The sequence below is a fragment of the Triticum urartu genome, chromosome 1 (genome assembly GCF_003073215.2).
Source record: "Triticum urartu cultivar G1812 chromosome 1, Tu2.1, whole genome shotgun sequence".
Classification (NCBI taxonomy): domain Eukaryota; kingdom Viridiplantae; phylum Streptophyta; class Magnoliopsida; order Poales; family Poaceae; genus Triticum; species Triticum urartu.
Genome location: NC_053022.1, coordinates 496,292,475 through 496,320,228, shown reverse-complemented (window position 1 = coordinate 496,320,228; position 27,754 = coordinate 496,292,475). Strand labels below are relative to the sequence as shown.

The window sequence follows — 27,754 nt, the reverse complement described above, 5'->3', positions numbered from 1 at the left end:
CCTGGGCCGGCCCGCCCACCGCTATGCCATCTCGGTTTTGGGAACCTTCCAGGAATTCCTGAACCGGCTTTCTTCGGTTTTGGGAACTTTCTAGAAGCTTCCTGAACCGTTTTTTTGCTGTTTCAATTTATTTTTTACTGTTTCTTTTTTCTATTTTTTCTCCTTTTTCTGTTTCTTCTTCTTTATTTTTCGTTTTTATTTCAAAAAATATTCGGAGTTTTCTTCTCAAATTTATAAAAAAGTTTGCATTTACAAAAATTTAGGAGTTTCAAAACTTTCTTGTTTTTCAAAAAATGTTTGTGTTTGCAAAAATTGTTCACGTTTTCAAATTTCTTCCGTAGTTTCAGAAAATGTTTGTGTTTTAAAAAAAACATTTCCTTTTCAGTATTTCTGTTTCTTTACTTCATTTTTTTCTTTTTCTTTGTATTTCATTTTTCTTCTCTTTCTTGTTCTTGAGAATTTCAAATTTTGTTCAAAAATTCAAAAAGTTATTCAGAAATTTTAAAAATGTTTCTGTTATTATATTTTGTTAACAAATTCAAAAATCAATTCTCCATTTTTTACAAAAATCTTTGCATATTTGAAAAAAAGTTCACCTTTCAAATATCCTCCATTCTTATTAAAATGTTCGCGTTTTCGAATTTTGTTCAGGAGTTTGAATTTTTTTCCTCTTTCAAAATTCATTCACAATTTCAAGAAAATGTGTGTGCTTTCCAATTTTGTTCGGTAGGTTCAAACATTGTTTCCATTTCAAAATTTGTTTGCAATTTTCGAAAATGTGTCTATTTCTAAATTTGTTTGGGAGTTTTAAAAAATGTTTGCAAATGTTTCAAAATGTTTACATTTTCCAATTTTCTTGAGGAGTTTCCATTTTTTTTCAATTTTCAAAAAAAAATTCACGTATCCAAAATTTGTTCTGGAATTTGACAATGTTCATCTTCTTTTTTTCGGTTTTCTGCTTATTTTCACCGATCCTTTTTTGATTTTTGAGAATATTTAACAGTTTTAAAAAATGTTCTTGATTTCATAAAAACTGATTATGTTTTTCAATAAATGTTTGAAATTTTTAAAAATGTTTTAATTTTCGTATTTTTGTTCTGAGTTTGAAAAAATGTTCTTGGTTCAAAAATTGTTCACGGATTCCAAAATATTTGCGTTTCCAATTTTTTGTTCAGAGTTTGAAAAAATGTTCCCTTTAACAAAAAATTGTTCACATATTAAAAAATGTTCGTGATTTTCAGAAAAGTGTTCCGTTTTATCAAAAAATTCTTCGCATATTCAAAAAATATTCGAGCTATTTATTTTCCTGCTCAAATTTGAAAAGTGTTCGCTTTTTTAAGAAAAACACTTTTTCAGAATAATGATAGAGTTCGGAATTTGACAAAATGTTCGGATCTACATAACTTCTAGCTTCGCGCGCCGTAGTGAAACCTGAAAGCTTATCTATCTTGTTGGCTAGACTCGCCGCGGGAGCAACGTGAGCTCCCATGTTCGATCCCTCCCGCTTGCAGTATTTTTTTGGGATTTTTCACTGTGTTACGCTAATGGGCCGGCCCAGCTGGAGTCGCGCCTGTGCGTCCGCTCGGCAATTCGCCGCAACGAGCGGCTCATAGGAACAGCCTATATTTTCTGCTGGCCAGCAGTTTGATTTGAGCCCAGCACAGCCCATCCCAACCAAAAAAGGCCTGAACCACACGCATGCTGCACGGTATGCCCAGAGCACACGCTCGCGCCGGCGCCGCCGTCACCCACCCTCCGGTCTCCGTCCCACCCGGCCTTCCCACGCGTCCCCCTCCCTCCTGCGCCTGCTGACTGGCTGCTCCGCCCCGACCCCCTACTGCCGAGCCGAGTTGCCTTTCAAGGCTCCGCCCCGGCCAGCGGCCGGCTCGCCGTGCTGCACAGCTGCAGCGCAGAGCGGCAGAGCCCCAGAGTAGCCGCCGTGCTGTTGTGTGCTGTGGCTGTCGCCTGTCGCCGACTCGCCGTGCCGTTCTGCACTCGTGCTGCTGCTGTCTCTCTGCTGCGCGGCTGCGCCCAAGATTGGGTATTTTTTTTCTGCCAAATTGATGCATTTGATTAGCCCCTGTCTTTCCTCTGCATTCGAACGTTGTACTGAACTAGTGAAATTGAACTGAAAATAATCGATGGATTTAATCAGTGTATGTACTCAAATTGATTCGTTTTTATGTCAATTTTATTTCATGTTGTAGAACTAAGGGAACGTTATGATGTGTTTTTGAGTAGCTATAAGTGCCCACATTTTCCCATGTTACTGAATTTATTTGTTTCTGGCCCGGTGCTTACTATTGTTCCTGGCTCCGCCATTGACTCGGCGCAGCCCACCGGAACTCGCCGCCGCCGCCAGAGCTGTGACTCACATTCAACGTGCCATCCACTCCGCCCTCGTGCGAATCAACTTCAATGCGCCGGTACTACAACCGCCTCCCCTTTTTTTTGCGTCAATGCACCATTCTCTACTGTTCGAGGTGCGTGAGCTCGGACGCAACCTCGAATTGTTGACCCGTAATCCAGTCTGAGTGATGAGACGAAAACAGATATTTGAGCAAATAGATGGTAACACATGAGATTAACCAAAGCACATATCCGCGGTTGAGAGTCTTGGCATCAGTTGCGCTGCAACCGTGCTCTAGAACACTAGATTATTAATGGCCGGAACAGCAGAACGGCCAATTTTGACATAACATTATTTACTACAGTCTACATAGAACAGTACTACACTGCTACAGATAGGCATTTAGAAGATCTCCTTGTACACTATGTTTTTCGCCTTTCCTTTGCTTGCGTGCTCTTCGTCGTCAGTGATCAGGATCTTCAGGCCATGCCTGTTTGTTACTCTGGAGACTGCCACATAGAGTTGCCCATGAGCAAAAACTTGCCTGGGCAAGTAGAGGCCGACCTTGTTCAAAGATTGTCCCTGGCTCTTGTGGATTGTCATCGCGAAGCACACAGAGAGAGGATATTGCTTTCTTTTTAGAACAAATGGCCATTTAGGCTCGAATGGCAACATGATGATCTGAGGGATGCACACCTTAGCACCGACGTGTGCTCCAGTTATGATCTGCGCTTCGATGACTCTTTCTCCAAGTTTTGTGATTATCATTCTAGTACCGTTGCACAGCCCTGCACTTTGATTGATGTTGCGGAGAAGCATCACTGGCAGACCAACTTTGAGCTCAAGTAGGTGTTTTGGACATCCCGGATGCTTTAACTTGTTTAGAAACTCTGTAGTATACAACAATTCCATTTCATGGCTGTAATTCATCGATGTGCTCACACTGTCATGGCTCAGGTACGTCACCTTGTCACCTTGGATTTGACTCATAATATACTCATTGATTTCATTGACTGTCTCGTTCAATGGACACAGTATCGCCCTTTCTTCCAGGAACTCGTGTTTGCAGAGATTGTCTTGCAGGTCAGGATAGGTACTTTGGATGATTTCTGTTTTTGGATCATCTCTATTTTCTAGCAGCAGGTCACTGGGGATACTTAGATAGTCCTTTTTATCTAGTAAACATGTGTCTCCATTGCCAATCTGTAGTATCCACTCCGCAAATTCCGCAGTCTTCTGCTGCTCTGCTTGATCACTGGATAGAGATTTGAGCCGCATATTTTTTGTCAGATTAAATACCTCGAAATATTGCCAGAGGTATGAACATTTGATTGATGCATCTATAATGTGCTCCCGTCCTCCTTTTGGCACAACAGGGAGGATTTGTCGGAAGTCCCCTCCAAGAACAACAGTCATGCCGCCAAAGGGCTTGGCACAACTATTCTCATTTGTGAACCTCAGCACGTCCCTTAGGCTCTTGTCAAGTGCCTCAAAGCATTGTTTGTTTGCCATTGGAGCTTCGTCCCACAGTATTAGTGACGTCCTCATTAATAAATCCGCCACATCTGAACCTTGTTTGATGTAGCATGTAGATTGATCTGTCAGATTGATTGGAATATTGAACGTTGAGTGTGCTGTTCTACCTCCTTGAAGCAGAAGTGCTGCGACGCCAGAAGATGCAACTGCAAGTACGATTTTCCCCTCTGATCTTAGCCTTGTTGTGATAGCTTTCCAAAGGTATGTCTTACCTGTCCCACCATGGCCATCCACAAATATTATTCTCCCTAATGATTGATCAGCTGATTCTATTATTGCATCAAAGGCCTTCTTCTGATCAAAATTTAGATTCTTTAGTATTTGCACGTGCTCACCCTTCAGTTTGTCTTTGTCATAGTTCATCTCTTCATTTATAAGCCTTTTCTCAGTTTCATGTAACCCGGGCATATTTGGTAGCTCCATGCCAGGGTATTCCTTTAGTGATTTTCCAGCTTGTCCCATTTGCTTCTCAATTTCCATTAAACTGCATTCCCTTTTGTGTGAAGGACTGAAGGGGGCTGGAAAGTCCAAGATCCAGCTTGGTGTATGCTGTATGTCTTTAGAGAGAACCTCCCAGTTGGATTCCCATAACATCCTTGGGTCAGTAACCTCACAGTGGCACAGTATAGTTGCAAACAATTGTCGTAGTTGCACCCCAGATGCCCAGTTGGATGCTTCCTTGATGCATTCAATCCACTCATTGTCATTGTTCAGAAATCCTAGCGCACGACATGCTGATTTGTATGACGAATGCACAATTCCGTTGACTGTCCTGATGTCTTCAAATGTCATGCAACCCTTCGCAGTGTTGAGGAGAACTCTAAGATAGTACCTTTCTCCACTTGCAGGATGTGCATTGTAGATCCTGCCAATTTTCTTTCCTCCTCTTCTCCGTGTCCACTTCTTTTCTGTGTGATTCCATGTCCATTTTGTAGGAAACTCTGAATATGTTAATTCTCTGGCATCTTCATGCTTTTTGTTCGTCTCCATCCACTCGGTAAACATAGTGACACCTGATCTTGGGTGTCTAATGATTTCATCTAGGTTTCTGGAGTCAGGAAAAATTACTAGTTGCTTGTTCTCCTGGTGAAACGTTAGCCTCTCAACAGATGGTTCTTGGTATTGCAGAGGGAATCTGAATATTCGCCAGCATGCTTCAGTCGCTGTTATGTATCTACATCTTAGGTACATTTTAATCTCATCATCAGTCTTTGATGGTACTTTTTCTTGAACCAGTGCTGTTGCTTGGTCATCTCCTTTGTGTATGTCCTTAAAGAGGTACTTGATTGACATGCATTTATTACACCACTCCACATTTATGTGCGCTTGGAATTTCACCAGCAGATCTTTGTTGTATGGTACAACAAAACCATTGTTCATTTTGACTCCTCCCTTATCTATTTGTCGCCCATTGTCTCGTCTCCTGTATCGTGGGAAATGGTCTTCATCTATGATCGTCTCTTCAGAAAATATTTTTGGAAAGCGCTTGGTGCACATATATTTCTCCATGCACGGGGACTTTGGATTTGCCTCTCCACATGGTCCGTGCATCATAAAATTCTTGACAGCTTTGAATGTTTCTGGATCCTTGTCATTGTCCGGGATCTCAGCGCATATTATTTCATCAATTTGTGAGGGCTTGAGACTTTTTTGTCCGTTTTCAAGGAAAATTAGAATATGGGCATGTGGGAGTCCTCTCTTTTGAAATTCTATTGCGTAGACGGCTGCATTTTTAAAATTTGTGTTAGTAAATGACTGGCCATGAAAAAAAAATGCAAGCATCTGATACTGATAAAGTGATAAGTGATGATTCACGAATACTCTTTTTTTGCGGGAAATGATTTACAAATACTTACTTGCTTTAGTCTTTCCAAAATGCTGTTTTCTGCTAATATCAGACATTAGCTCTTTCAGTTTTAGCATGAACACTCGAACTATAATATCAGGACGTTCTGCTGGCTTCTGGTTCCCAGCTTCATTTAGCATCAACCGAATCTCTGGCCAATTAGGGTTGCATGTGAATGTTATGAACAATTGGGGTTGTCCAGCCCAACGGCATATTGCCATCATATCTTGGTAGTTTTGCTCTTTGTTTCGAGGACTTCCTGTAAAACTTGCTGGGAGTACTATTCTCCTGCCTACTTGTTCTGTCCGCGTGTCTCCTTTTCTGAATGCATCCTGTAGTCCGTCATAAAGTTCCGTTCGTAAAATTCCTTGATTTTCTCTGATCCAGTGGAGCCTATTATGTTCGATGCATGTGAAGACATCAACCACAAACTGCATTGACAGATTTCCACACGTTAGCATTAACATCGACTGGCCTGGGCGCTGTTGGAGGTGATATGCATAGTATTCCAGCATGCTGATGTATTTCTTGTTACTTAAACCTTTCCTTTTGTTGTATTTTATTCCAAGTCTATAACCATCTTCTCCATATGGGAAGAGCAACGGGTATTGCATGGCCATGAATTTTGGATGGATTTCTGATATCCTTTTAGGTTTCTTATCTTTGTACTCAAGAACAATGTCACGTCCATATCTTTGGGTTGGATCTTTGACTATCAACGCGGCAACTTCTGATGTTGATGGCATGTTGTGTTGTCTCCCATCTTGATCCCTATCACCGAGTAACCTTAGAGTCAAGTTATTGTAGTCATTTTCTTTAAATCTATCTCTTGCCATCCGGAACGATTGTGCCAATGTGTTATTCTTGTCGAGCATGGTTAGTAGGCCACTGACAATTTTTTCATCTAGTGAGGCATCACGTTTACCAGACCTTGATGCTTCTATCCTGTTCTGGATCTCATTCTTTGTGTCATAGATATACAACTGTTGAAAACGAGGCTTATTTCCTTCTTCAGGTAGCAGGGTTCCTATCTGGTGGCGGTTCTGACCATTCAGTCGGAAAACATAAGGTCCACGCCCTTTGTTTATTTCCTTATCCAAAGTTCCCCCCATTGATGTGAACGCAAACATGGAATTGTAAGACCTAATGTTTTTTCGGTAGTTTGCTGATATTTCCCCTCCACCCCTTGTCAATAAACTTGTAAGGTAAGGCGGTGGTTCTTTAAATGGCGGCAAGATAATCTTCCCTTGTTTGCAGCATTGTCCAAAGGATGGTTGTGTGCTACTGGAAGATTGTAGTTTTTCTCCATGCCACATAAGTGCATGGCAGTGCTGGCAGATGCATGTTGGCCCCCCAAAGTTCCATATCTTACTGGCATTAGAATTGTCAACCCTGTCTATTTCACCATTATTGATTCTGGCACGTTTTCTGCTCTTATTAAGTTGAATTCGTGCTTTCCTCTTCATTCGTGCCGTTCTTGTTAAGTCGTCCTGGCGTCTTAGTTTCATCATCTGGTCAGCCATTATTGCACTGTTTACAGCTGATGATTCCATGACTTGTGCTGGTTGATAATTTGATTTTGCCCCGAACGTGTGGCAACGTTGGCAAGTGCATAATTTTTGCAATCTCCAGCCCAGTGTTTGTTGTTTTCTTATAGCTGCCTCCTCAAAATTCCATATCTTACTACCAGTATTTGTGTTGAATTGCTCCTTCAACACAAGTTTCCTCTTCATCCTTGCTGTTCTTGCTAATTCATTTTCTTGTCTTTGTTTGGTAATTTGCTTCACAGTTACTGCACTGTGTACAGCTGATGGTTCCTTGAGTTGCAATGGTTGATGATTTGAATTTCCTCGTAACACCTTGCAAATTCGGCACCTGCACATGCATGGTTCCTTGAGTTGCAATGGTTGATGATTTGTACGCAAGTTCCAAAAAGGTATTTGTTGATCTGTATAGCTGATGGCAGGTAGGGCATCTCTTCCTTTGCCTTTTCCCATCAGGTCTGTATCTGTTACACTTAGTGGCCTCTTGCGCTGATGGTCTCGCTCTTCCTTTTTTCTCTTGCTCATCAGATTAGTTCTGTACCGATGCTTGATTTTATTTATCTTGCTGCTCTTTCTGCTTCTGAGTTCGGGTCATACACTCTTCCCCCTTCAAGATTTCTACTGATTCTTTTGACTGGCTTTAATTGTTTTGGCCCTGATGGGCATTATTTTCCTGCACACACACGTGAGAAAAACATGACACAACAGATCTTTTAGGCTGGAGAAAAATTCCACAGCTCTTACGAATAGCACGAGTCAAATTCAGTACTTGCAGAAAAAATTGTGATCACATAGCATAAGAGACTTGGTGTCTGTTTGGGAAAAAACAAGAGCTGCCTTGATCTATTATTTTGTTAGCAAACCAAGTCAGGGCCCGCAGAAGTTGGCAACAGCTTGAATTAGTGCTGAACGATGTTATAAATGTTCAAATTAGACCCGTGTTATTACCTACATGAGCTAAGGCAATCATGTTTCTTTCTTTCTAAGTCAAAGTCAGTGCATATCATTGTCTTGCTTCAGAGCAACCCAAAACTGTGATCAGGTGAAATATTTGGCTAGCATAGCAATGTATATTTGTGAGTTGCATCAACCATTTAGAGGAAACTTGAGTTATGTGTTGTTGAGACACTACCTTCAACTGACTAGCTTCAATTGTTCCCATTTCTCCTCTGCATGAAGCTGCATTGCCCTGAAAGCTAGAAGAGATTGTCCGACTGAAATACAGAAGAACAAGATGAGTCCATGAAAGGAACGCGGCCGTGGATCGTGAAAGAAGGATAGGAAATGAAGAAGATCACCTTGCACCTGCGTGCCCCACCTGGCCGTCTTCTCTGCAGCACAGTCTGCCGTTGGATTGCTCCTTGAACACAAGTTTCCTGACCATCAGTAAAACTCTGAACTGATTTCTCGCTGCTGCCGATGCATATCCATCCTTCCCAGAGCCCACTCAAGGCAGTGACCGCAGGTGCGTACTGGAAGGTGGCGATCTAGCAGAGCGGCGCAGGCCGGACAGAGGTCTGTGCCTAGTGGAGCGGCAGCTGCCGGTGCCTGTTCATCTAACACCCCTTGTAACTGATGCATTCTTGTACAGTCTGATCCCGTGACCATGTGCTGAAGAAAGTGACACCCAAAACTGCAGAATCTGCTTCAGTCTCTTCTCACCAGGATATGATGGACATGACTCTGAACCCCTTTGGATTCCTTTGGCGCTGCGTGCGTGCGTGCGTGTGCAGTACAGTATGAGATTCCCACTCCAGCAGCAGCACGCCAGGTAAGTCTTGTCCATGCCCCACGCCTTTTATGCAATTTACGTTTTTGGCATGTTTCCATTTCATTTTGAGGTTTTGGCCAGAGCCAAATTGAATGAATATCCGGCTCTTCACATAGTGATGTGCATGTAATATAGTTTTTCTTCTTCTTCTTCTGAACTGTAAGAACACACTTTGATAAGCTGACGTTAATTGTTCCGTGTTTTGGTTTTTGCAAGAAGAATAAACCGCCGAGGGAAAGGGTATGGGCAAACCAATTCCTTGCTGACCATCCAAAATCATGACCATGCCAATTTTAGTCGCAATCCAAACATCCAACTTCAGGTCCCGTGATCAGCCTACCGATCGATCGCAACGTTTGCATTGCGAAGCTGACAGGTGCATTGCTGCGATTCCTAATAACAAAACAGACAACCAGACTAACCTTAGTGCAAGGGTGACAAGAAGAAATACCATATGGTCAGCTGACCCGACATCTGCAAGCCATGTGATCAGGATGGTCTGGGCATCATGTCGTCCAAACGCATGAACATCGCCTTGCTGACCAGATGGCTCTGGAGGATTGCCAACGGTGAGGGCGGGCTTTGGCTTGACATCATTATAAACAAGTACCTTCGGGGCCAGCCGCTAGCCTTTTGCCAGCGCTCCGAAGGGTCCCAGTTCTGGCAATCCATCATCCAGCTGCTTCCGGTCCTTCGCATCGGTTCGTCCATCTCGATCGGCTCCGGCTCTGCTACATTGTTCTGGTTCGATCGTTGGGCGGGTGACGCCCCTTTTGCCGCTCGATTCCCGGATTTATTCTCCACCGCGGTGGAGCCTAGGATCTCGGTCGAGGTCGCTCTCTCGGACCTTGGGCGCCTCGCGTTCTGGCGCCCCTTTGGTCCCCCAGATGTTGTTGCCTGGGATGAGATGCTCGAGTGCATCTCCCTCCACACCCCCGACGTAGACAGGGTCTCGCATCGCATGTCGTGGCACCTTGAGCCCTCGAGCCGTTTCTCCACTCGGTCCTTGTACCAGGCCATCGCCCCGTCGACGGCCCCGGCGGCTTTCACTGTTGTCTGGGCCATCAAGCTGCCGCTCAAGATAAGGATATTCCTATTGCAATGGATTAGGGGTCGGATACCTTCTGGGGTGGAGGTGCTCAAACGTAATGGCCCTGGGGACGGAATGTGTCCCCTCTGCTGTACAATAGAGGATGCGAACCACATATTCTTTGTCTGTGTCACGGCCCAATTGTTGGGGAACGTAGTAATTTCAAAAAAATTCCCATGCACACGCAAGATCATGGTGATGCATAGCAACGAGAGGGGAGAGTGTTGTCCACGTACCCTCGTAGACCAAAAGCGGAAGCGTTAGCACAACGCGGTTGATGTAGTCGTACGTCTTCACGATCCGACCGATCAAGTACCGAACGCACGACACCTCCGAGTTCTGCACACGTTCAACTCGATGACGTCCTTCATAGTCCGATCCAGCCAAGTGTTGAGGGAGAGTTTCGTCAGCACGACGGCGTGGTGACGATGATGGTGTTCTACCGACGCAGGGCTTCGCCTAAGCACCGCTACGATATAACCGAGGTGGATTATGGTGGAGGGGGGGCACCGCACACGGCTAAGAGATCCAAGGGATCAATTGTTGTGTGTTTGGGGTGCCCCCTGCCCCCGTATATAAAGGAGTGGAGGAGGGGGAGGGTCGGCCCTCTCTATGGCGCGCCCTAGGGGAGTCCTACGAGTAGGACTCCCCTTTTCCTAGTAGAACTAGGAGCCCTTCCATGTAGTAGGAGTAGGAGGGAAGGAAAGGGAAGGGAAAAGGAGAAGGAAGGAAGGGGGCGCCCCCCTCCCTAGTCCAATTTGGACCAGCCCATGGAGAGGGGTGCGGCCACCCTTTGAGGCCTTTCTCTCCTTTCCCGTATGGCCCATTAAGACCCAATACGAATTCCCGTAACTCCCCGGTACTCCCGAAAATACCCGAATCACTCGGAACCTTTCCGATGTCCGAATATAGTCGTCCAATATATCGATCTTTATGTCTCGACCATTTCGGGACTCCTCGTCATGTCCCCGATCTCATCCGGGACTCCGAACTCCTTCGGTACATCAAAACACATAAACTCATAATAAAACCGTCATTGAACCTTAAGCGTGCGGACCCTACGGGTTCGAGAACTATGTAGACATGACCGAGACACGTCTCCGGTCAATAACCAATAGCGGAACCTGGATGCTCATATTGGCTCCTACATATTCTACGAAGATCTTTATCGGTCAAACCGCATAACAACATACGTTGTTCCCTTTGTCATCGGTATGTTACTTGCCCGAGATTCGATCGTCGGTATCTCAATACCTAGTTCAATCTCGTTACCGGCAAGTCTCTTTACTCGTTCCGTAACACATCATCCCGCAACTAACTCATTAGTTGCAATGCTTGCAAGGCTTATAGTGATGTGCATTACCGAGTGGGCCCAGAGATACCTCTCCGACAATCGGAGTGACAAATCCTAATCTCGAAATACGCCAACCCACCAAGTACCTTCGGAGACACCTGTAGAGCACCTTTATAATCACCCAGTTACGTTGTGACATTTGGTAGCACACAAAGTGTTCCTCCGGTAAACAGGAGTTGCATAATCTCATAGTCATAGGAACATGTATAAGTCATGAAGAAAGCAATAGCAACAAACTAAACGATCACGTGCTATGCTAACGGAATAAGTCAAGTCAATCACATCATTCTTTAATGATGTGATCCCGTTAATCAAATGACAACTCATGTCTATGGCTAGGAAACTTAACCATATTTGATTCAACGAGCTAGTCAAGTAGAGGCATACTAGTGACATACTGTTTGTCTATGTATTCACACATGTATTATGTTTCCGGTTAATACAATTCTAGCATGAATAATAAACATTTATCATGATATAAGGAAATAAATAATAACTTTATTATTGCCTCTAGGGCATATTTCCTTCACCAATTCCTATGGAGTTGCTTTCGTGAGGCCGTGGGCGTCCATTGGTGCCACACTAACCCCACCGACCTCCTCGCGGAGATTGAGGCCACCCCCCCTTCGGTCCACCACATTAGGTGGCTCACCGTAGGCGCGCTCGCGTGGACTCTTTGTACGGTCCGCAATAAGCTTGTGATTCAGCGCGTTCCCCTTCGACGTGCAACTGACGTTGTCTTTAAACTGTGTGGTTACCTGCAGCTCTGGCGGCCGCTTAGCCGCCCTTCCGACCAGGACGCCGTCAACACCTTCATCGCCGACCTTCGCTCGATGGCGCGTCGTCTGTCTCCGCCGCTTCCACCGCCTCCGCCAGAGCCTGATTAGCCTGTTGTGGCTGCCCCACCCGGTGCTGGGTCTGGGCGTGTGTGTTGTGTAGGGCTTGTTGAGTTGTGCCCTCAGCAGTACCCCGTACTTGTGTCGTCTGCTACCTTGTGTGTGTGCCTCTGTGCCTGCGTGTGCGTGCATGGGTTGAACCTTGTTTCGTGGTTGTGCTCTGGCAGTTTGCTTTATATATAAAGCGGGGTGAAAGCCTTTTTCGATAAGCAGAGAGCATATAACCATTCTCTGCTATAAATTGTACTAGCCACCAAGAATCCAAACCGCCATGAAATAAGGCTGAAAGATAGGTTTTCTCACACATACCGTCTACTCTAGCACATAGACCTGGCTTTTTTGAGATAAACGAAAACTTTATTCATTAGAGATAGCAAGTACATCGTTTGTGAGGGTCATTACAATTTCATTTACAGGTTCCTCAAACCAATCAGAAATCAACGAAAATCTAGCTAAAGTCGCAAGCTTATGAGCTACTTTATTTGCTTCTCTGTTGCAGTGTTCGAATCTAGTAGCAACGAAGTCACAAGCATAATGAAAACAATTGTCGAAAATTGCCGCCGCCACACCCGCCGGCTGTCCTCCGTTCTTCATGGTATCAATCACCTCCAGGTTGTCCAAATTAATAATAAGGCGATTACATCCCGCCCTTTGCGCCAATGTTATACCAAATTTAAGAGTTGAGGCTTCCGCCATCAACACATCTTCGCAATAGTCAATCTTCCCGTTTCCTCCAGCGATAAACCTACCCTTTTCATCTCTCAAAACCACCCCCATCGTGCCCCTAAGTAGGTCATGGTCAAAAGTGTTGGGGAACGTAGTAATTTCAAAAAATTTCCTACGCACATGCAAGATCATGGTGATGCATAGCAACGAGACGGGCGAGTGTTGTCTACGTACCCTCGTAGACCGACAACGGAAGTGTTGACACAACGTAGAGGAAGTAGTCGTACGTCTTCCCGATCCGACTGATCCAAGTACCGAACGTACGACACCTCCGAGTTCTGCACACGTTCAACTCAGTGACGTCCCTCGAGTTCCGATCCAGCAAAATGTTGAGGGAGAGTTTCGTCAGCACGACGGCATGATGACGGTGATGATGTTCTACCGACGCAGGGCTTCGCCTAAGCACCGCTACGATATGAGCGAGGTGGAATATGGTGGAAGGGGGCACCGCACACGGCTAAGGAATGATCACGAGGATCAACTTGTGTGTCATGGGGTGCCCCTTGCCTCAGTATATAAAGGAGGGAGAGGGGGAGGTGTGGCCGGCCCTATGGGTGCGCCTGGAGGAGTCCTACTCCAACCGGGAGTAGGACCCCCCCCTCTTGCCTTGTTGGAAAAGGAAGGAGGAAGGGAGAAAGAGGAAAGGCCCCCCCCTTCCTTGTCCTATTCGGATTAGGGGGGAGGGGGTGCGCGGCCTGCCCTGGCCGGCCCTCCTCTTCTCCCTTATGGCCCATGTAGGCCCAATAACCCCCCCGGGGGGGGGGGGGTTCTGGTAACCCCCCGGTACTCCGATAAAATCCCGATTTCACCCGAAACGTTTCCGATATCGAAATATAGGCTTCCAATATATCAATCTTTATGTCTCGACCATTTCGAGACTCCTCGTCATGTCCGTGATCACATCCGGGACTCCAAACAACCTTCGGTACATCAAAACACAAAAACCCTAATTACGATCGTCACCGAACTTTAAGCGTGCGGACCCTACGGGTTCGAGAACTATGTAGACATGATTGAGACACGTCTCTGGTCAATAACCAATAGCGGAACCTGGATGCTCATATTGGCTCCTACATATTCTACAAAGATCTTTATCGGTCAGACCGCATAACAACATACGTTGTTCCCTTTGTCATCGGTATGTTACTTGCCCGAGATTCGATCGTCGGTATCTCAATACCTAGTTCAATCTCGTTACCGGCAAGTCTCTTTACTCGTTCCGTAATACATCATCCTGCAACTAACTTATTAGTTGCAATGCTTGCAAGGCTTAAGTGATGTGCATTACCGAGAGGGCCTAGAGATACCTCTCCGATAATCGGAGTGACAAATCCTAATCTCGAAATACGCCAACCCAACAAGTACCTTCAGAGACACCTGTAGAGCACCTTTATAATCACCCAGTTACGTTGTGACGTTTGGTAGCACACAAAGTGTTCCTCCGGTAAACGGGAGTTGCATAATCTCATAGTCATAGGAACATGTATAAGTTATGAAGAAAGCAATAGCAACAAACTAAACGATCAAGTGCTAAGCTAACGGAATGGGTCAAGTCAATCACATCATTCTCCTAATGATGTGATCCTGTTAATCAAATGACAACTCATGTCTATGGTTAGGAAACATAACCATGTTTGATTAACGAGCTAGTCAAGTAGAGGCATACTAGTGACTCTCTGTTTTTGTCCATGTATTCACACATGTATTATGTTTCCGGTTAATACAATTCTAGCATGAATAATAAACATTTATCATGATATAAGGAAATAAATAATAACTTTATTATTGCCTCTAGGGCATATTTTCTGCAGTCTCCCACTTGCAATAGAGTCAATAATCTAGATTACACAGTAATGATTCTAACACCCATGGAGCCTTGGTGTTGATCATGTTTTTCTCGTGGAAGAGGCTTAGTCAGCGGGTCTGCAAAATTCAGATCCGTATGTATCTTGCAAATTTCTATGTCTCCCACTTGGACTAAATCCCGAATCGAATTGAAGTGTCTCTTGATATGTTTGGTTCTCTTGTGAAATCTGGATTCCTTCGCCAAGGCAATTGCACCAGTATTGTCACAAAAGATTTTCATTGGACCTGATGCACTAGGTATGACACCTAGATCGGATATGAACTCCTTCATCCAGACTACTTCATTTGCTGCTTCCGAAGCAGCTATGTACTCTGCTTCACATGTAGATCCCGCCACGACGCTTTGTTTAGAACTGCACCAACTGACAGCTCCACCATTCAGTAAAAACACGTATCCGGTTTGCAATTTAGAATCGTCCGGATCAGTGTCAAAGCTTGCATCAACGTAACCATTGACGAGCTCTTTGTCACCTCCATATACGAGAAACATATCCCTAGTCCTTTTCAGGTATTTCAGGATGTTCTTGACCGCTGTCCAGTGATCCACTCCTGGATTACTTTGGTACCTCCCCGCTAGACTTATAGCAAGGCACACATCAGGTCTGGTACACAGCATTGCATACATGATAGAGCCTATGGCTGAAGCATAGGGAACATCTTTCATTTTCTCTATATCTTCTGTGGTGGTCGGACATTGAGTCTTACTCAACTTCACACCTTGTAACACAGGCAAGAACCCTTTCTTTGCTTGATCCATTTTGAACTTCTTCAAAACCTTGTCAAGGTATGTGCTTTGTGAAAGTCCAATTAAGCGTCTTGATCTATCTCTATAGATCTTAATGCCCAATATGTAAGCAGCTTCACCGAGGTCTTTCATTGAAAAACTCTTATTCAAGTATCCCTTTATGCTATCCAGAAATTCTATATCATTTCCAATCAATAATATGTCATCCACATATAATATCAGAAATGCTACAGAGCTCCCACTCACTTTCTTGTAAATACAGGCTTGTCCAAAAGTCTGTACAAAACCAAATGCTTTGATCACACTATCAAAGCGTTTATTCCAACTCCGAGAGGCTTGCACCAGTCCATAAATGGATCGCTGGAGCTTGCACACTTTGTTAGCTCCCTTTGGATCGACAAAGCCTTCTGGTTGCATCATATACAACTCTTCTTCCAGAAATCCATTCAGGAATGCACTTTTGACATCCATTTGCCAAATTTCATAATCATAAAATGCGGCAATTGCTAACATGATTCGGACAGACTTAAGCATCGCTACGGGTGAGAAGGTCTCATCGTAGTCAATCCCTTGAACTTTGTCGAAAACCTTTTGCAACAAGTCGAGCTTTGTAGACAGTAACATTACCGTCAGCGTCAGTTTTCTTCTTGAAGATCCATTTATTCTCAATTGCTTGCCGATCAACAGGCAAGTCAACCAAAGTCCACACTTTGTTCTTATACATGGATCCCATCTCAGATTTCATGGCTTCTAGCCATTTTGCGGAATCTGGGCTCACCATCGCTTCTTCATAGTTCGTAGGTTCATCATGATCTAGTAGCATGACTTCCAGAACAGGATTACCGTACCACTCTGGTGCGGATCTTACTCTGGTTGATCTACGAGGTTCGGTAGTAACTTGATCTGAAGTTTCATGATCATTATCATTAGCTTCATCACTAATTGGTGTAGGTGTCACAGAAACCGGTTTCTATGATGTACTACTTTCCAATAAGGGAGCAGGTACAGTTACCTCATCAAGTTCTACTTTTCTCCCACTCACTTCTTTCGAGAGAAACTCCTTCTCTAGAGAAACTCCGAATTTAGCAACAAAATTTTTGCCTTCGGATCTGTGATAGAAGGTGTACCCAACAGTCTCCTTTGGGTATCCTATGAAGACACATTTCTTCGATTTGGGTTCGAGCTTATTAGGTTGAAGCTTTTTCACATAAGCATCACAACCCCAAACTTTCAGAAACGACAACTTTGGTTTCTTGCCAAACCACAGTTCATAAGGCGTCGTCTCAACGGATTTCGATGGTGTCCTATTTAACGTGAATGCAGCCGTCTCTAAAGCATAACCCCAAAACGATAATGGTAAATCAGTAAGAGACATCATAGATCGCACCATATCTAATAAAGTACGATTACGACATTCGGACACACCATTACGCTGTGGTGTTTCGGGTGGCGTGAGTTGCGCAACTATTACGCATTGTTTCAAATGTAGACCAAACTCGTAACTCAAATATTCTCCTCCATGATCAGATCGTAGAAACTTTATTTTCTTGTTACGATGATTTTCAACTTCACTCTAAAATTCTTTGAACTTTTCAAATGTTTCAGACTTATGTTTCATTAAGTAGATATACCCACATCTGTTTAAATCATCTGTGAAGGCGAGAAAATAACGATATCTGCCACGAGCCTCAACATTCATTGGACCACATACATATGTATGTATGATTTCCAACAAATCCGTTGCTCTCTCCATAGTACTGGAGAATGGCGTTTTAGTCATCTTACCCATGAGGCACGGTTCGCAAGTACCAAGTGATTCATAATCAAGTAGTTCCAAAAGTCCATCAGTATGGAGTTTCTTCATGCGCTTTACACCGATATGGCCTAAACGACAGTGCCACAAATAAGTTGCACTATCATTATCAACTCTGCATCTTTTGATTTCAACATTATGAATATGTGTATCACTACTATCGAGATTCATCAAAAATAGACCACTCTTCAAGGGTGCATGACCATAAAAGATATTACTCATATAAATAGAACAACCATTATTCTCTGATTTAAATAAATAACCGTCTCACATCAAACAAGATCCAGATATAATGTTCATGCTCAACGCTGGCACCAAATAACAATTATTTAGGTCTAATAATAATCCCGAAGGTAGATGTAGAGGTAGCGTGCCGACCGCGATCACATCGACTTTGGAACCATTTCCCACGCTCATCGTCACCTCGTCCTTAGCCAATCTTCGCTTAATCCGTAGCCCCTGTTTCGAGTTGCAAATGTTAGCAACAGAACCAGTACCAAATACCCAGGTGCTACTGCGAGCATTAGTAAGGTACACATCAATAACATGTATATCACATATACCTTAGTTCACTTTGCCATCCTTCTTATCCGCCAAATACTTGGGGCAGTTCCGCTTCCAGTGACCAGTCTGCTTGCAGTAGAAGCACTCAGTCTCAGGCTTAGGTCCAGACTTGGGTTTCTTCTCCTGAGCAGCAACTTGTTTGTTGTTCTTCTTGAAGTTCCCTTTCTTCTTCCCTTTGCCCCTTTTCTTGAAACTGGTGGTCTTATTGACCATCAACACTTGATGCTCCTTCTTGATTTCTACCTCCGCGGCTTTTAGCATCGCGAAGAGCTCAGGAATAGTTTTATTCATCCCTTGCATATTATAGTTCATCACGAAGCTTTTGTAGCTTGGTGGCAGTGATTGAAGAACTCTGTCAATGACACTATCAATAGGAAGATTAACCCCCAGTTGAGTCAAGTGATTATGATACCCAGACATTTTGAGTATATGTTCACCGACAGAATTATTCTCCTCCATCTTGCAGCTATAGAACTTATTGGAGACTTCATATCTCTCAATCCGGGCATTTGCTTGAAATATTAACTTCAACTCCTGGAACATCTCATATGCTCCATGACGTTCAAAACGTCGTTGAAGACCCGGTTCTAAGCCGTAAAGCATGGCACACTGAACTATCGAGTAGTCATCAGCTTTGCTCTGCCAGACGTTCATAACATCTGGTGTCGCTCCTGCAACAGGCTTGGCACTTGGCGGTGCTTCCAGGACGTAATTCTTTTGTGCAGCAATGAGGATAATCCTCAAGTTACGGACCCAGTCCGTGTAATTGCTATCATCATCTTTCAACTTTGATTTCTCAAGGAACACATTAAAATTCAACGGAACAACAGCACGAGCCATCTATCTACAATCAAACATAGACAAGCAAGATACTATCAGGTACTAAGTTCATGATAAATTTAAGTTCAATTAATCATATTACTTAAGAACTTCCACTTAGAAAGATATCCCTCTAATCCTCTAAGTGATCACGTGATCCAAATCAACTAAACCATGTCCGATCATCACGTGAGATGGAGTAGTATCAATGGTGAACATCAATATGTTGATCATATCTACTATATGATTCACGCTCGACCTTTCGGTCTCCGTGTTCCGAGGCCATATCTGTTATATGCTAGGCTCGTCAAGTTAAACCTAAGTATTTTGCGTGTGCAACTGTTTTGCACCCGTTGTATTTGAACGTAGAGCCTATCACACCCGATCATCACGTGGTGTCTCAGCACGAAGAACTTTCGCAACGGTGCATACTCAGGGAGAACACTTATACTTTGATAATTTAGTGGGGGGTCATCTTATAATGCTACCGTCAATCAAAGCAAGATAAGATGCATAAAAGATAAACATCACATGCAATCAATATAAGTGATATGATATGGCCATCATCATCTTGTGCTTGTGATCTCCATCTCCGAAGCACCTTCATGATCACCATCGTCACCGGCGCGACAGCTTGATCACCATCGTAGCATCGTTGTCGTCTCGCCAATCTTATGCTTCCATGACTATCGCTACCGCTTAGTGATAAAGTAAAGCATTACAGCGCAATTGCATTGCATGCAATAAAGCGACAACCATATGGCTCCTGCCAGTTGCCGATAACTCGGTTACAAAACATGATCATCTCATACAATAAAATTTAGCATCATGTCTTGACCATATCACATCACAACATGCCCTGCAAAAATAAGTTAGACGTCCTCTACTTTGTTGTTGCAAGTTTTACGTGGCTGCTACGGGCTTAGCAAGAACCGTTCTTACCTACGCATCAAAACCACAACGATAATTTGTCAAGTTGGTGCTGTTTTAACCTTCACAAGGACCGGGCGTAGCCACACTTGGTTCAACTAAAGTTGGAGAAACTGACACCCGCCAGCCACCTGTGTGCAAAGCACGTCGGTAGAACCAGTCTCGCGTAAGCGTACGCGTAATGTCGGTCCGGGCCGCTTCATCCAACAATACCGCCGAACCAAAGTATGACATGCTGGTAAGCAGTATGACTTATATCGCCCACAACTCACTTGTGTTCTACTCGTGCACAACATCAACGCATAAAACCTAGGCTCTGATACCACTGTTGGGGAACGTAGTAATTTCAAAAAAATTCCTACGCACATGCAAGATCATGGTGATGCATAGCAATGAGAGGGGAGAGTGTTGTCTATGTACCCTCGTAGACCGGCAACGGAAGGGTTGACACAACCTAGAGGAAGTAGTCGTACGTCTTCCCGATCTGACCGATCCAAGTACCGAACGTACGGCACCTCCGAGTTCTGCACACGTTCAACTCGGTGACGTCCCTCGAGTTCCGATCCAGCAAAACATTGAGGGAGAGTTTCGTCAGCACGACGGCGTGATGACGGTGATGATGTTCTACTGACGCAGGGCTTCGCCTAAGCACCGCTACAATATGACTGAGGTGGAATATGGTGGAAGGGGGCACCGCACACGGCTAAGGAATGATCACGAGGATCAACTTGTGTGTCATGGGGTACCCCTTGCCTCAATATATAAAGGAGGGAGAGGGGGAGGTGCGGCTGGCCCTATGGGTGCACCTGGAGGAGTCCTACTCCAACCGGGAGTAGGACTCCCCCCTCTTGCCTTGTTGGAAAAGGAAGGAGGAAGGGAGAAAGAGGAAAGGGGGGCGCCGCCCCCCCTTCCTTGTCCTATTCGGACTAGGGGGAGGGGGCGCGCGGCCTGCCCTCCTCTTCTCCCTTATGGCCCATGTAGGCCCAATAACCCCCCCCCCCCCCGGGGGGGGGGGGGGGGGATTCCGGTAACCCCCCGGTACTCCGGTAAAATCCCGATTTCACCCGGAACGTTTCCGATATCCAAATATAGGCTTCCAATATATCAATATTTATGTCTCGACCATTTCGAGACTCCTCGTCATGTCCGTGATCACATCCGGGACTCCAAACAACCTTCGGTACATCAAAACACAAAAACCCTAATTACGATCGTCACCGAACTTTAAGCGTGCGGACCCTACGGGTTCGAGAACTATGTAGACATGACCGAGACACGTCTCCGGTCAATAACCAATAGCGGAACCTGGATGCTCATATTGGCTCCTACATATTCTACGAAGATCTTTATCGGTCAGACCGCATAACAACATACGTTGTTCCCTTTGTCATCGGTATGTTACTTGCCCGAGATTCGATCGTCGGTATCTCAATACCTAGTTCAATATCGTTACCGGCAAGTCTCTTTACTCGTTCCGTAATACATCATCCTGCAACTAACTTATTAGTTGCAATGCTTGCAAGGCTTGAGTGATGTGCATTACCGAGAGGGCCCAGAGATACCTCTCCAACAATCGGAGTGACAAATCCTAATCTCGAAATACGCCAACCCAACAAGTACCTTCGGAGACACCTGTAGAGCACCTTTATAATCACCCAGTTACGTTGTGACGTTTGGTAGCACACAAAGTGTTCCTCCGGTAAACGGGAGTTGCATAATCTCATAGTCATAGGAACATGTATAAGTTATGAAGAAAGCAATAACAACAAACTAAATGATCAAGTGCTAAGCTAACGGAATGGGTCAAGTCAATCACATCATTCTCCTAATGATGTGATCCCGTTAATCAAATGACAACTCATGTCTATGGTTAGGAAACATAACCATGTTTGATTAACGAGCTAGTCAAGTAGAGGCATACTAGTGACTCTCTGTTTTTGTCTATGTATTCACACATGTATTATGTTTCTGGTTAATACAATTCTAGCATGAATAATAAACATTTATCATGATATAAGGAAATAAATAATAACTTTATTATTGCCTCTAGGGCATATTTCCTTGAAAAAGAAGCTTCAACGTTAAGTTTCACAAAACCTCTAGTAGGACATGACCAACCCCCCTTTTTCATAGTAGCCTTGGGGGATGATGCATTTACGAAGTTTGACGTAAGGGCTAGAATCCCCATTGAAATCTGAAGTGCATTCTGAGTTGTCTCCTTGTGCACTAACTTCCGTCTTTCCCACCATAGATACCATGCTGAAACAGCAATCATTTCACGCACATTGTGATGACCCATTATCCTCAAATCTTGGTCTGGCAGAAGTAGTAGGTATTCCAGCACCGCCTCTCCAGCAGGGTCAACCTTGCAAGCTTTATCAATGATATCATCCATCCCCAGCCTTGTCCAAACCTCCTTTGCTCTACTGCAAAGGAAAAGCATATGCTTTGTATCTTCAGAACCCTCAGAGCAAGTAGGGCAAATGGGCGTGACCTTCATATGTCTATTTGCGAGCGTAACCCGACATGGAAGTGTTCCATGTAATGTACGCCATATAAATTTTTTGACTTTTGCCGGACACGGTAACTTCCATATCTTACTCCAAATAGGATTAACTGTGCTTCGCCCCGTCCCGTTAGAATGTCTTAGTCTACTTCCATACTGGTGGTTCCACTCCACAAAATAAGCAGACCGAACCGAGAACATACCATTTTTCGTATAACTCCAAGCAATGAAATCTGGCATATCATGTTGCGAGATTGGAACTGAGAGAACCCGTTGAACATCAATGTGCCACATTGTTTGTGTAATCAGATCTTCGTCCCAAGAATTGAAACAGGATCAATCAAATCACCCACCTTAGTTAACAGTTGTCCCCCCTAGGTGTCACAACTTTTCTAGTATCATAATTTGGGATCCAGGCATCTTCCCAAATATTTATATTTTGTCCATTCCTCACACGCCAAATATAGCCACGTTTCAGAGAATTTATGCCAACCATAATACTTTGCCAGGTGAAAGAAGAGCCTTTCTTTTGTTTAGAATTTAACAAATCGCCATCAGGATAGTATTTAGCCCTTAGAATTGTGGCACACAAAGAATCTGGATTATCCAGAAGGTGCCATGCCTGTTTGGCGAGCAGTGCCAGATTGAAACAGTGAATATCACGAAATCCCACCCCCCTTTGGTTTTTAGGTACGCACATTTTCCACCAGGCCATCCACTGCATCCTCCTATGGTTCTCCTCGTCTCCCCACCAGAAATGTGCTATCGTGTCAATGATTCCTTTACAATTTTTTTAGGAATTTTAAAGACCGACATTGCATAGGTGGGTATGGCTTGGATCACAACCTTGAGCAGGATCTCCTTTCCCCCGGCAGACAATAATTTTTCCTTCCAGCCACTAATTTTCTTGACAATCCGTTCAATCAGAAATTGGAAACAGTCTGTTTTATCTACACCCACATTTGCTGGCAAGCGCAAATATTTATCACCGAGGGCCTTTGTCATTATATTCAGCGTTATACACAATTGTTCCCTAATCTCCACCTTCGTGTTTGGGCTAAAGAAAATGCTGGATTTTTTAATGCTTACCAATTGTCCCGATGCCTGACAGTATAAATCTAACGCTGTTTTCAGAGCTTCCGCATTGTGTTGGTTGGCTTTCACGAGAATCAAAGAATCATCCGCAAAGAGAAAGTTTGTGATGGGCGGGGCATCTCTACAAACTTTTACTCCTAAAATAGTTCCAATTTCCTCTGCCCGTGTAAGTAGAGCATTCAATCCCTTTGTGCACAACGAGAAAAGGTATGGTGACAATGGGTCACCGTGCCTCAAACCCCTTGTAGGTTTAAAACTCTCGCTATCCTCCGCGTTAATCCTTACTTTGTATTCGACCATTGAGATGCATTGCATAATTAATTTCACCCAATCTTGACGGAAGCCCAGTCTCAGCATAATCTCCTTCAAAAAAGGCCACTCAACTATGTCATAAGCTTTGTGCATATCCAGTTTAATAGCACACAAGCCCTCTCTACCTTCTCTTTTATTTTTGATTGTGCGAAAACACTCATAAGCTATCAATATATTATCCGTTATTAGTCTGCCAAACACAAAAGCACTCTGAGTCGGGCTTATAATATCTGGCAGGAGAACCTTCAAGCGAAGGGCCACCATCTTTGTAATTATTTTATATACCACATTGCATAAACTGATCGGCCTAAATTGGGTTACTTTTTCCGGTGTGTTAACCTTTGGAATAATCACAATCGCAGTATCGTTCCAACCAGCTGGTATAGTACACGTATTGATGGCTTGTAGGACCTCCTCAACTAGATCGTCCCCTAGCATAGGCCAAAATCTTTTATAGAAGATAGCATGGAGTCCATCTGCCCTGGAGCTTTTAAGTCCCCAATCTCGAATAGCGCCTTGCGAACATCTTCAGCAGTATAAGGGGCAAGAAGAGCATTGTTCATTTCAGTCGTCACTCTCCTACGAACTAGGGACAAAACCTCTTGATTTGGATGCTGGATTTCTGATGTGAAGAGTTTTGAAAAATAATCAGTAATGTGATTCTTCAGCTCCTTACCTTCTCTCCAAACCCCAGAATCATCTAAAAGTTTCTTTATATTATTTTTCCTTTTCCTAGCCGTAGCTGCGGTGTGGAAGAACGATGTATTACGATCCCCGTGCATCAACCAGTTTGCACGACCCCTTTGTAGCCAGAAAATTTCCTCTTGGTCCAATAGGTTCTCAATTACCACAATAATCTCCTTCTGTCGGCACCGTGATTCTGTGTTCAAGGGACCACGCCTCAGTCTCTCTAGCTCTTTTTTAATTTATTAATTCTTCGCTTTGGGCCCTTGAGAGTTACACGATCCCAAGTGTGCCAATCGGCATGCACGGCTCTCTTTCGATCAGCTAGTGAAGGGCTAATACCTGCTAACTTTGCTCTTTTCCAAGAAGCCTTAACAATTTTAGTAACAGTCTCTTCCTTTAACCACCTAGCTTCAAATTGCTTCACGCACCTCTTTGGTCGTCTGAAAATATTGTTATCCTCAGCGGCTTGATACAACACATTGGCCTACACAATAATTAGGGGATACAGTGGGAGAAGGTTAATGTTAGAACTGAGTATAAATAAGCCTTCACCACGCTCCTCGGAGACAAAACCTGCCATACAGTTTGCCCGTAGTTAGAACTTATAAGTTTTGAGCTTCTTTCTTGACTTGATTTTTTTCCCACATTACATGAACATATATTCACATGTGTAAGAACTTCTTAATAGTCTATATTTTTATTAATAATTGATTTTTTAATACAAATATAGCTTTATATACTAGATCTTTTCTCAAAGATGTTATTCATATTACCTCCGTCATAAATTAGGTGTCTTAGATTTGTCCACATACGGCATCTTTTAGTGTATAATTAGGGATGGAGGGAGATGTAAGAAAATTTTCTTACATATATATCTTTTTATATCAAAACATTTTCTTATATCAGAACTTTCTTAAAAGACCTTTTTTCAAAGATGTTTCTATAACAAATGCAAAAAAATATAAATATATAATTATTTATACACGAAAAAAATCAGATAGACAATGAACATTTTATTGATATGCATGAACATTTATACGTACATAAGTAAACAATCTTTCATCTTTCCAATATATTATTTTTCCATTTCTTTTTTTTATTCCCGCAAAAAAATCTGTTTTTTACGACATTATTAAACCTATTATGCTCTCAAGCCATCGGCGTCTCTTTGATTCACACCCCCTCATTGATCGTCAATGTAATTTTTTAGTAATCATTTGCCCCTTTATCAATTATCAGAAATAAGGGCAAGAAAGCCCACACCCATAGGCGGATTTCCAAACCACACAAATGGTGTGCTGGTTGTAGGGGTAGCGGGCTTCTAGATAGAGTATGCATCTATTTATTCGAACTTTGCCTAAGAAAAACAATTTATTCGTACTCCTTGGTTCATGGCAAAACCTTTAATCACTAAGCTTCTTCGACCAAGTCTTGATTCCTCCATCTCAGATTCAAGCCAAAGTTGCTTCCATTGTCTCAGCTTCAAACTGCTCGGCGAAAGAGATGGTCGAGCCCCCAAGGTAATGTCCAGCTGCATCATGAGCCACAAAAGTGACAGATTCCCAATCTATGTCTCTGCTCAGTCCAGTGTCCACATTTATCTTCACGAAACCACTGGAGGCGGATTCCATTTAGCTGCCACAGATACACGAGGAGTAGCCACTCCCATCTCCGGTTTAGTCATTGATAGATATGAGAATAGTTGGTCAATGAAATTGTGTGCGACAAACGGGGACTTAAATATATTTTTCATGCATGGCCTTACTCCTAGCACGCAAACTGCCCATGGTCACGGATATTCTTGCAACATGTACAGGGTGAAGGTTTTCAATCAAGTTAAAGAACTAACTTCTAGCGCATCGCCCCCTTTGAAAATCCAGCATACCTCTCGTTTCCTCGTTGAGAAGAGTCCATACACACCTCACAATGGTGCACTCTAAAGGCATCTCCAGCCGTTGGCCCCTCAGGGGCGCCTAAAATCACCGTCTGGGGATGAGCCGGCGTAAAAATTGGGCCTGAGGGCGAGTTGGTCCCCAGCCGCCGGCTCCAGGGCCGCCCCCAGACACGTTTTAAAATAAAAAAAGTTCGGCGAAGTTCGGCTTAAACACGATAAATTTCGGCCAAGCACGATAAATTTCGGCACATTTCGGTGAAGTTTGCGGATTTTCATTACATAGCACATATACATAAACTAATCTAAAGGAAAAACTGGCTGAAGTCGTCGCCGTCGCCGCTATCGTCATTGTCGGCCTTCTCCTCCTTGACGCGGGCGCCCCTACTGGACCCCTGCCCGGCGTCGCCATCGCGGACTGGTGGCGGCGCATCGTTGTCGTCGTCGTCGCTGTCGTAGATGACGACGACTCCGCCTTCGTCGCGGCCGCATCGACGCTTCGCGAAGCGAAGCAGGGCGGCGCACTGGCGCTCCTTCGCCTTCTCCAGGCGCTCCTTCTCCATCGCTATGGAGTCCCTGCGCGCCCATCCCAGGGCCGCGTCGTCGTCGTCGAGCTCCGTCGTCACCGGTGCGGCCGGCTCCTTCTTCACCGGCGCGAGCCCCGGCTCCGTCTTCACCGGCGCGAGCCCCGGCTCCGTCTTTGGCTTGACGAAGCGCGGAGGAGGAGCCGACGAGTAGGCGCGCCGGCCGCCCTCGTTGATGATGATGCCGGCGCTGCGAGTGCGCCGGCCGAGCGGCGTCTCCGCCGCGGGCTCGGCCTTGACGCCGAGCAGGGCCGGAGTGCCGGAGGAGTGCGATGAAGATCGGGAGGAGGAAGAAGAGGAGGACCCGAACCTCCTTGGCGCCCATGGCCCGGCGCGTCGGTGCTGCGCCGGGGCGGCCACCCTCGCCGGGTACGCCAACGGCGGGTCGTTGCCGCCCTCGAGGTACGTCAGCACGCCCTCGAGTGTGCGGCCGGGGACGCCCCACCACAGGTGGCGCCCCTCGCTGTTCTGCCGGCCGCCGACCACCGGCGCGCCGTTGGTGGACGCCAAGCGCTGCTGCTGGCGGCGCTCGAAATACGCCGCCCAAGCCGCGTGGTTGTCGGCGGCGTACTGGGAGAGGGAGAGTTGGGCGTCGGTGAGGGAGGCGCGCACGACCTCGACTTCCTCGGCGAAGTACTTCGGCTTCGCCACGGCGTCGGGCAACGGGGGAATGGGCACTCCCCCGGCGCTGAGTCTCCACCCCGTCGGCCCGGCGCACATGTCCGGCGGCGCCGGGATGTTCGCCTGGAACAGGAGCCAGGACTCCTGTTCGCGGAGCGAACGGCGGCCGAAGCCGTTGGCCGCCGCCTCGTCTCCGAGGAAGCGTTCT

At 44.8% G+C, this 27,754-nt stretch overlaps 1 protein-coding gene and 1 long non-coding RNA gene across 2 annotated transcripts; one reads left to right on the top strand and one right to left on the bottom strand.

Moving 5' to 3' along the window:
- Nucleotides 1–1,680: 1,680 nt before the first annotated feature.
- Nucleotides 1,681–12,672, top strand: LOC125522278. The gene is made up of 4 exons (XR_007289711.1): nt 1,681–2,041; nt 2,336–2,426; nt 8,456–9,047; nt 12,256–12,672. It is a non-coding gene; the product is annotated as an uncharacterized LOC125522278 (long non-coding RNA).
- Nucleotides 2,573–8,710, bottom strand: LOC125522267. Its single transcript, XM_048687346.1, has 4 exons — nt 8,575–8,710; nt 8,409–8,490; nt 5,743–7,949; nt 2,573–5,610 (listed from the first exon to the last, which is right to left on the bottom strand). The coding sequence occupies exons 3-4, from the start codon at nt 7,799–7,801 to the stop codon at nt 2,753–2,755; spliced, it is 4,917 nt and encodes a 1,638-aa protein (XP_048543303.1). The 5' UTR covers nt 7,802–7,949; nt 8,409–8,490; nt 8,575–8,710; the 3' UTR covers nt 2,573–2,752.
- Nucleotides 12,673–27,754: the final 15,082 nt, after the last annotated feature.

What these genes read in the sequence shown, in the direction of transcription:
- LOC125522267 (XM_048687346.1), bottom strand. Translation starts at nt 7,801, where the DNA reads ATGAGCAAGAGAAAAAAGGAAGAGCGAGACCATCAGCGCAAGAGGCCA. An exon ending in TTTTGGAAAGACTAAAGCAA is followed by an intron (nt 5,611 to 5,742) that starts GTAAGTATTTGT and finishes TTAAAAATGCAG; the next exon opens with CCGTCTACGCAATAGAATTT.